The sequence below is a fragment of the Sinocyclocheilus anshuiensis genome, unplaced genomic scaffold, assembly GCF_001515605.1.
Source record: "Sinocyclocheilus anshuiensis isolate Anshui unplaced genomic scaffold, SAMN03320099.WGS_v1.1 scaffold438, whole genome shotgun sequence".
NCBI lineage: Eukaryota > Metazoa > Chordata > Actinopteri > Cypriniformes > Cyprinidae > Sinocyclocheilus > Sinocyclocheilus anshuiensis.
Window position 1 is genome coordinate 1040072 of NW_015546118.1, and position 10775 is coordinate 1050846.

General features: G+C 36.6%; 1 protein-coding gene across 3 annotated transcripts in view; it reads left to right on the forward strand.

Moving 5' to 3' along the window:
- Positions 1–783: 783 nt before the first annotated feature.
- arhgef28a (Rho guanine nucleotide exchange factor (GEF) 28a) overlaps positions 784–10775 on the forward strand; it is a 62241-nt gene continuing 52249 nt past the window's right edge. For 2 of the 3 annotated variants that reach the window (XM_016502790.1, XM_016502791.1), the window contains exons 1-3: positions 784–939; positions 2276–2482; positions 5955–6001. In XM_016502790.1, the coding sequence (XP_016358276.1) occupies positions 2476–2482; positions 5955–6001 (54 nt within the window). In that variant the 5' untranslated portion in view covers positions 784–939; positions 2276–2475. The remainder of the gene's footprint in view (positions 940–2275; positions 2483–5954; positions 6002–10775) is intronic. The other variant, XM_016502793.1, reaches the window with a different exon arrangement.

A 10775-nucleotide genomic window follows, 5' to 3' on the forward strand; every position in this document is an offset into this window, starting at 1 on the left:
ACCGACCAGGCACAGTAGGTGTTAGATGATTTAGGATTTAATAGTGATATGGTTGTATATCCTGTTTCACAAGCATGTTAACATGATTTTTGTTATTTAACATGGATCATATCTGGCTTAAACAGAGAGGTTACTTTCAGCTGTGCTCTCTATCACTCAGGTTTGATCCTAAAATAGCATGTAAAAGAATAGAACCTAATAGCCTCTATGTTACATATTATTTTATGTAGGACACCTTTTTGCCTCTGCAGGTCTGAAAATAATAATTTAAAATGCATTAAAATGTAAAAATGTATTGTCATCTAACTGGCCAAAACCTGTTTATAAGGAGTATACTGTTTCAAAAGATTATTACTCTTAGCAGCTTTATACTGTATGTTAAAATAATAACTAAATAGACTAACTAGACACCAATTTTACACTATGTGTTTGAAACAAGTCTGAACATGATGAATACAAGTAAGGATTAACAAGGCCTCGAGTCCTCTAGTCTAGGTAAACCAGCCTGACAGTGTATGGTCCCTAAACACGTGACTGTGTTGTTGTAGTTCTCTCGCTCTGCTAATTGAACTTACAAGTCCTACTATGACGAAGGTTTAGCTCTTGAACGTTAATTCAGTAATACTGACGTTGCTTGGTCACCTTTTCTGCGGTGTTCAGTCAAGTAGCCTACTTAATATTCATAAGGCAAACCTTCACCGTAGTAGGATTGGTTAACGTGCTCGTTGGGGGGCAGGGCTATGATCACACACACGGCGTTGAAGAGAGTGAGCACCGGTGGCGCATCCACAACCCCTGTGTCCATTCAAAACAGTCGGCATTGTACAAGTGCAAGTCGCACACGAATGTACTGGCCTTGAGGCAGTCAGGATACTTTGTACAAGCAGTTTGAAAGCGTTACATTTGGAAGTTGAAGGGATTACACTTGTATGGAGTGAGGTAAGAGCTCTGTTGTCTCATGTCTTGTAACAGGTGCGGACGCACTTTTGATAAAGTGCTGGCCTTCGAATAATATTATAAATGTTTTGGAATTGCGGTGAAGTTGTGCCGGGAAAAAGGAAGCTCCAGTGAAAGCTGTCATTGTTTGTAGTCAGTTGACAGTCGCAGCTATGGGAACTGGAGCGCACGGTGAAAATGTTATCAGTATTTTAGCAACATCCTTGTTTACATCAATTTAATCTATCTAAATCATTTCTGTCATTTGTGCTCGATTTTATTTACAGTGGTGAAAAAATTTAATGAATTTATCAGTATAGGTTGTAACTTTGACAGTTTTTTAGCCACGTAGTCCCATTATTATTCATATTGCACATTACTGCAATAGCAGTTGCAATAACAATGACTGTGTTTACATGCACAGAATATTCTGGATTTATATTATTATTATTGTTGTCATGTAAATACTTTAACCCAGGGGTGCCCAAACTCGGTCCTGGAGGGCCGGTGTCCTGCAGAGATTAGCTCCAACTTGCCTCAACACACCTGACTGGAAGTTTCTATGCCTAGTAAGAGCTTGTCGGTCCTGGAGGGCCGGTGTCCTGCAGAGTTTAGCTCCAACTTGCCTCAACACACCTTGCCTTCAAGTTTCTAGTATGCCTATTAAGAACTTGATTAGCTGGTTCAGGTGTATTTAATTGAGGTTGGAGCTAAACTCTTCAGGACACCGGCCCTCCAGGACTGAGTTTGGGCACCCCTGCTTTAACCCGCTTGCCATAACCAGATTAAGACAATATTCTGATTTAGAAATCTTAATTTTGGATAATATAAAAAATGAAATATCCACAGTAAATGAATATATGAATATGTGAATATATAATTAATGTCCAAACGTGTTTGTGAATGGTTCAGCTAAAACAATTTGGGAGCAAGAAGACTCTTGGGAAATTGTGTGGGGCAGTTGTTCTGCAAAACATCAGATTTGCATGCAGTATTTATACCCTATGTTTACTTGGAGCCCTGCATTGACTCTAACACAAACCCTACTCGTATCTTTAACTTTAACCTGTGTGAATGTGAATTAGTGCATACAAGGAAGAAGACCCTTAAGATAAACTTTCTACCCTGATTAAGCAGTTACACAGTTTTATGGTGGTATAACATTGTGACAGCACTATATTACTCATCGCTAAACAGACACAAGTTAGTTGTGTCCATGTAATTGAAACTTTATTATGATTGTGGCTATCTAGCTAGCAGAGCTGTCATCAAACGTGTTTTAAGCACTTGGTTGTACAATGTTGAGGTTGCAGCCATGATTATGTTTATATAATTTTAGGTACACACTTGAGGCCATTGGATGCATGAGAGCCAAACTGGAGGACGCAGAGAGAAGAGGGGGTAAAGGCATTGTGTCCTGGTAATCAGGAGTGATTTTGACTTCCTCCTTCCCCTGTTGTATCCTGCATGAATGGCATGGCCTGAGAGAGTCCCAGCCCTCACTTTCAGGCCAGAGAAAGAGAAATAGGAGGGTCTGGCATGAAAGGTACTTTGAAGTGCGCTCCTCATCAGTCTTTGTCTCTCTTCTTTGCTCTGTTGAATACTCAGCAAACCGAAGCAACAAAAGAATGCTTCACTGGCCTATAGGATAGCTAGCGAATATCCCACAAGACTAATGTTAGTCTAGTCACATTTTAGGCTTTCTTACAGAAAATGTTGTTTTAGATTAATTTTCCAAGTTGAATATAAGTTAAGCTCAATCAACGATGTTTGTGGCCTAATGTTGACTACCATGAATAATTTCATCCATCGTTTTGTTAATATGGTGGGGTATATTGTAGTATCGTAAAAGCACTTACATTAATTATTCTTTTAAAGCTTAAACTCTCTTAAAAGCTGTAAAAGCTGGGTTTTTTTTTCCAGTGCTAAAATCATGTTACACACAGGCTACACTACACTATGTCTTACGGCTATATTATTAAAACGATATATTTTATTGGCTTTTATTGGCCCAGTTCACTTCCATTGTACATGTCTTATTGTAAACCAAGTTTATTTTTTATTTTTATTTTGAGGAACAAACTTGTACTTACCATGGAATATTACATTATTACTAAATAATAATACATTTTATAGATGTTATGTATGTATGATGTTATATATAAACGATAGATCCTATGTATGATATTTTATGTTATTAAATAACTTTTTCAAGAATATGCAATAGAGCATTGCCATCCTGAATTTTATTTTAGTATTATTTGTATACTTTTTATATAGCTTTTTTATATTTTAGTTAAAGTTTTAGTAATTTTGTAATCTGCTTTTGTAATATTTATTCATTTATTTATTCATTATTACTATAGCTTTATTTTAATTCCAGTTTAATTATCCATAAATAAGTACTTCAACCTTTTTAAGTGTAATAATATTTATATATCTAATATATTATTTCAGCTTTATTTCAATTAAGAAAAGTTTTAGTTAAAGTGCCCCTATTATGGATTTTTTGAAAATTACCTTTCATGCAGTGTAACACAGCTCTAAGTGAATGAAAACATCCTGCAAAGTTTTATATCTGAAAGTGCACCGTGTATAAAGTTGTCTCTCAAAAGAAAGAGTCGACTCTGAATCATTGAAATGAGTCGTTTTTAAAACGAATCCCAAGCCGTTTTATGTTGACATCAACATGAAACATTAGCATATTGCCCGCCCACATGTTGGTCTTTTGGGGTTGGTCTGAATGAAAATGCAAATTCATTCTTTGCCACTAGGTGCTGCTTTTGGAGCGGTAAAAATAGCGGTTTCCCCGGTAAGGCTGTACACAAAGCCGCACTGCTCACAAACGCTGCTTTATCAGGCATTACAGGCATGATGAAAGGAAAATGAGACCAATCGGACTAATCACTGCAGATTAGCGTCACGCAAAGGAGGAGTTTGGAAAAATGAATCGTTGAGTGAATCGTTTGGGAGTCGTTGAGCAAGTAAGGTAAAAATAAATGCATATTATAAGACAATGAAAGTGTTTTTTTGACCTTGCATGCATGTCAACCTGTTGTTGGGGACTCCCAAAACTAAAATATTTCATTATCCATAATAGGGGCACTTTAAAGATAGCAACATTGTTTTGAACTTGTTCTCTGCAAAGTCATACCCAAAACGCACTACACTGAATCATTCAATGGTGCTGGGAACCAAACTTTTATAAGTTCTTGTTTATGTTTCACCCCATCACCAGACTTTAGTGCAAGCTCAAAAAACACATATTTTTCGTTGTTACATTTTGACCTGTTAAAGGTTGTAATTGTGATGGATTAAAGGTTGCACAGAGTGATACAGAGGACATCTGGCATGTGTCAGTAGACTGCAGGTGGAATCTGAGTGCGTTTGGCTGAAGTCAGCTTGATTTCACCCAGAGAAACCAAAGCAGACACAGGTCACTCAGGGCACCTCTCTCTCTCTCTCTCTCTCTCTCTCTCTCTCTCTCTCTCTCTCTCTCTGTTCACTCACTCTGTTTGTGTTTTGTCTTTCTGCTGTTTCTTTGCTCCATCTTGTTCATATGGTTTGCCTGTCTTTTTTTAGAAATAGTTTCATGAAATCTATTTCTTGTGTGTGTGTGTTTGTTTTAAGAGCTGTCAGTTTAGTTGGTATCATAGAGTAAGTCATACTTATTTGTTTTTGAAACCGCAAGGTGTGGCAATTACACCATAAAAGCCCTGATAACTCTCTCTCTCTCTCTCTCTCTCTCTCTCTGTTCACTCACTCTGTTTGTGTTTTGTCTTTCTGCTGTTTCTTTGCTCCATCTTGTTCATATGGTTTGCCTGTCTTTTTTTAGAAATAGTTTCATGAAATCTATTTCTTGTGTGTGTGTGTTTGTTTTAAGAGCTGTCAGTTTAGTTGGTATCATAGAGTAAGTCATACTTATTTGTTTTTGAAACCGCAAGGTGTGGCAATTACACCATAAAAGCCCTGATAACACTCCGAACCCCTTTAATGCCTTCCAGGTAAAACTGAATTTGCTGGTGTGTGCAAGAGAGAGAGATCATGAAAATACTGCATTATTGCTCTTTCCAATAAAAAACAAAAACCTGCATAGAAGTAACTAGAAAGATTCATAAAATATAATTATTCCATCATTTTTGGACTCCAGAACACTTGTTGGAATACTGTGGTGGGTTAGATGGAGAGAAGATATTCGTTCCCAGAGTTTGGGGCCTGGCTGGTTGGGATTGTGTAACAGTGGCTCAGTCTGTATCTAAAGGTCGATCAGAGCTGATGAGTCTCTGAGCTCCCGGCGAAACCATCTGACAACCATCTGTTTCTCTCTTGGCCTCATGTTTTCCTTATTTACGCATTCAATCTTGCACACACATACAAAATACATCTGGGATATGTTCACCAGGGGTGTTGGACTCCGTCTAACTATTCATGGTTTCTGTTTAAATTAATGAATTAGTTAGACAGAGAGAGGGCTGCGTTTTGATGGACGCTGTGTTCTGACATTTGGGGGATCAAAAGATTAAGCCCTCTGTTGTCCGCACAGTCATGTGAACATGTCCCAATTAAAAGGCAAGGTTTTTGTTCCCATCCCTCTCGGAGGATTTGGCCTAATTAAAAGAGAAGTCAGGTGACTCTATGAGTCAGTGAAATGAAAGGACAGACAAACAGACAGTGAGGTTTCATTGTGATGCCCTTGTTTTTCATGTTCGTTTATGACTGGTCATAATGGACAGTCAAATACACTTTCTCTAGTGGCTTTTGGATGCTTGTGTACTATATTGTCTTTCTCCCTCTGAGCCAGCGTTCAGTTAAAATGTCATGTTTTGTTTTTTGTGGTGAATAGACGTTTGTTCTCTCAGAGTTCTGCAAACTGGTCTCCACATACTCTGCAGCACTCACATGTGAGGGTCTGTTCTGCTCATATGTAGTTATTTGTACAGATGTGTTTGGTTTAAGGTGGTGTATTTGTGGGTGTGTATCTTTGCTGTGTTTTATACATATGTACTTTCTCCTTTCAGGTGCTGCTGCAGTAATGGAGCTCAGCAGGGGAGAAGTGCCACTTTATGTGAGTCTGACAGAGCAATCTTCATTTTATTTCACGTTTCGTTCTCCCTCTTATTCTCTGTTTTTTTTTCCAGATGTCCTGTTTCTCTATGTTTAACTTATGAAATTCTATTCTTTCATTGTTCCTTCGGGATCTGTCCTTTCATTCTCTCTGACTTACATGTACATATGTCTATGCATGAGAGAAAACTACTCTAGAAACTATTTTGGTCATCCAAGCTTCTGCATTTTGTGGACACACAGTGTCTCTCATAACTGCGTTGACATTCAGCTTATAATATTGAAAACACGAACGGAAAGTTTAACAATTCTAACTGCCATACAAATGGTGTGGTACAGTTTGTGTTTTCAGTTGCTCATTACCGTAGTCTTGAGAAATTGTCTGTTTGCAAATAGGTACAGTTGTGTCTTAAATAGATAGTTCACCCAAACATGAATGTTCTGTGATCATTTACTCATCTTCATGTCGTTTCAAACCTGAATAACACATTTGTTGGGTGGACTATCCGTTTAAATTACAAACCTTCACCTGATTCAACTTTCTGGGGGTTTAACCTTCATGGCTATTTATTGTTTTTAGTCATTGCGACAGAGAACAAAAGAAAATGCTATCTCTAAGCCCTAAGTTTTGTGATGAAATGGCACCTTACCTGACTTTCAACTTTTTAACTGGCTGTTACATTTTTTTTCCATTCATTAACTTCCTTAGATTATTACTAAGAAAACATTACACTACTGTAACAGTCTTTTTCCACCTTTTGTAATTATTTACAGCTCCCTCAACCTGAATTTCTAATGAAATTGCTTAAATGACATTTATATGTATGTATTTGGCAGCCTATTTTGCGGTAAGCCACTTGCAGTATATCCAAACCATACAGTTAAAACCATATGTGGATGATCAGGGAATCAAACCCATGACCTTGGGGGATGAAAACATAATCCAGTAAAATACTATAGACATTTTTTCTATATTATTTTACCAATACATTTTTACAAATTGACAGAAGCAATTCTGTTGGAGAAACCTGAGTCACTCCTTGCAAGTTTCAAACCTCCAACCTTTTTATTACTAGCCCAAAACTTTAAAACCGGGTCTACAGGAGTAGATGTTTGAGAGGTGTTGATCCCTGGACGGGAGGCTGTTGTGAATTCTGAAGCCTTCATCGTTTGCTGGCTCATCTGTACATAATCACAGTGTGTGGGGTGAACAAGAGAGTCGCACAATCCTTCTCTGTGACCTCATTATGAAAGAGGGGGGCACTATGTGTTAGTTGTGTAAACTTTTGAAGGTGTGTGTGACTGTGATGGGGATAATGTTTTATTGTAAGTGGAGATGTTGAGAGTTTATTGCAGAGTTGCATAGTGTCAACTCTCAACTCCCAGTATGGCACTGCAGACAAACAGTCTCATTCACTCAGAGCTAAAAGCAATTAGTGTGTGTATGTGTGTGTGTTAAATGCTTTCAGGTGTTCCAGTGGTACCTAGTGTGGTTTTTCACTTTCAAAGATGTGATTCTTGATCTGTAGGTCAGTCTGAACAAATGGTTTATACATGAACCAAAGGCGCATATTTGTTTCACACCAAAAATTACTCTAATCGCAAATTTTGTTGTCGTTGTTTTTGACAGAAGTCTCTTATGTTCTAAGGCTGTATTTATTTGATCAAAAACACAGTAAAAAAAAAGTAATATTGTGAAATATTACAGTTGAAAACAACTGAGATAACTGGGCAATTTAAAGTGTAATTTTTCCTGTGTAGGCAAAATCTGAATTTTCAGCAGCCATTTACTCTAGTCTTCAGTGTCACATTATCCTTCAGAAAATAATTCTGTTGTGCTACTTAATATTTTTGTGGAAAGTGATCTTTTTTTTTTTTTGATGAATAGAAAGTTGTAGTCCAAGTCTGTAGTTCTAAAACCTGGAAGAGAATTAATATTTCCAGCCATGGGCTCATGGCACGAGCAACTTGGATGTGCGTTTACACTTGAGGAAACAGACAAACGTTGTAGTCCTTATGGTTGAGCATAACAAACTGCTGTAGTTGCTTTGCTGTTGCCATGACATTATAAATGAAGCGAGTGGGTGTGGACATTATTAATGTCACTAAAACGACTCAGAATGGTTTTCCTACCATATTAGAGTCCTAGTAACTTTTCATTGAGTTTATATGACATTACTAGATCTGTAATATCCATAAAAAATTCGTTTATTCAGAAATGTAATTCACGTCATGGAATTCAAGTTAATTCATCATTAACTCACCCTCATGTCATTCCAAACCCATAAGACTTTTGTTAATCTTTAAAACACAAATGAAGATATTTTTAAGCTGTGAAAGTCTAAAAACCCAAAAATTTCATAAGGAGATTGTAAAAAAAAAAAAAAAAATCAGAATGAATTGAGCAGTTTAATCCAAGTTGTCTGAAGAGATATGATTGTTTTTTATGATGAACAGAATTTAATTTAGGTTTTAATCACTTATAAACATTGATCTGCATACCTACATAGAGCACAACAAATATGATGAATTGGAGAACATTGTTAAGAAAACAAACTACCATATTAGAGCCCTATTAATTATCATTGAGACTTTAAAGTACATTGCTAGATCTGTAATGTACATTGAACATTTACACTCTTGGGTTAATTTGTGCAAACTGTTAGAACACAGAGGTTATATAAACATGTCTTCTTGACTAGTTATGAATGATAAGAAGTACTCATGCTGCGCACAGCAGAGATATGGAGACATGTTTGACATGTTTTGTTTTCCAAACATCAGTACAGAGATAGTAAAGTCTGGCTCTGTGTATGGTTTCTTTTGTGAAGTGAGGAGAGCTGTGTTGATGTTTGACTGGAACAAACAGCATTGAGGAAAAGGCCTCTCTGTTTGTCTGTCAGGTATTTTTCCTGATAACACTGAAAAAACTCCAGCTAGGGAACCACAGAGTGCTGAAAGTATGATAAAATAGAGTGAGTTTGGTTTTACCATATCTAGTGCTGTGGTTTTCAAACTTTTTGATGTCAGGGACCCCCAAATATAGTGCTTTCTGAAGGATCATGTGACACTGAAGAATGGGGTAATGATGCTAAAAATTCAAGTTTTGCCATCACAGGAATAAATTACGCTTTAAATTTAAATTACATTTTAAATGAACAGGTATTTTGATAATACTTCACAATATAACTCTTTTACTGTATTTACTGCATTTTTGATCAAATAAATGCGCCTTTGTGTGATAAGAGACTTCTTTCAAAAACATGACGAAAATTTTACGGAGCCCATACTTTTGAATGGTATAGTGGAAAGAAAATTACTATGTCTGTGCACTGGAAAATACTGGTTAAGCTATCAGTTGGTTGTCTTAATGTTCAGCCTTCTACATTAGGTGGATTCTGAGTGTTATGTGATGTGGGTCATGACTGTGCTGGCTGCTGGCATGACTCCTTCAGAAATTATGTCATTAAGCATATGCTCTTGGATGTCTTTGGAAAGTTGGAATCTTGTGACTCATGTTGAGTCCATAGGGGACTATTTGGACAATCCTCTCATGTGGCACTATGAGCTTGGAAAGATTCCTGGGCTGTGTGCACTGTGTTCTTCCTATTTCTGTGTACTGATTTGGATATCAGCTGGAATCGCGTGGAAGGCATTTCCTCAATGAACACACGATAATCTGTTCTGGTTAAACACTTACCTACAGAACGTCAAAAATCATGCAGATGCGAACATCTCAGATTAAAGGAAAATTATTTTGTGCTGATGTTGACCTAAATAAACCTGCCTATTTTTGTATGACCCATATATAATAAGATATTATGAGTATCCAGCAGTTGCTAGCTGATCAAATGACTCCTATCGATTGGCTCCGTGTGCTAGTGCCTAGCTTTAATGACCTAATATTTGACTAAATATATTGAATGTGATGTCGACTAAGACTTGGTATTATGCTTTGTCTTTGAATTTGTTTATTCGAAAAATTATACTTATTTATCCTGTTTATCTCTTTAAAGCATATCAAACACATTTTTACAGCATTCTTTGGGTTTACCTTATCAGATGATGTAATTTGATATTATTAAATTGGTGAAAATCCTTTTTACTATTTTTACCCTCATTTGGAGCCATTAGTCCAGGTCATACTCACTCCCACAAAGATATTCTAAGATATTACATTCTTTGACATTCCTTCCCTGTTTTGTTGGGACAGGAACACCATGATCAAAGAAAATCCAACAGGTCATTATCTCTAATAAAGAGGATATTTCAAGAAATACTATTTCAGCTCACTAAGAAGATTATGCCTTGCACAGTGTTCATATTTCATAGCTAGTCAGCTTGAGCTGTTTGGTCAGGTGGCTTGAATTTTGAAAGTCAGCTACTCCATCTATACATATTGGGTGGTTAATGTCAATTAAATCTGTATTTGATGTATTATTTAATTATCTGAATACTAATGGCTTAATATTAATGAAAATGAATGGCCATCACAAGCCTCTAGTGAAAAAAACAAACTGTGATAGATAGCATATAGTAGAGTAGGAAAGGAACTGTTTCCCTATCTGCAATTTATAAAACACAGAAATACTGGAACACATAAACAGTCAGTCAGAAATAGCATTCACCTAATTCTCAGCCCTCAGACAACAGTTTAACGGTCATGACAGAGGAGTGATTTCACATTAATCATGAAAAAATAATTAAATGATATGATGTTGCTAAAAATAACATTATTTTGTGTATTTGGTGTAATTAAATGTTTATGCGGTTTG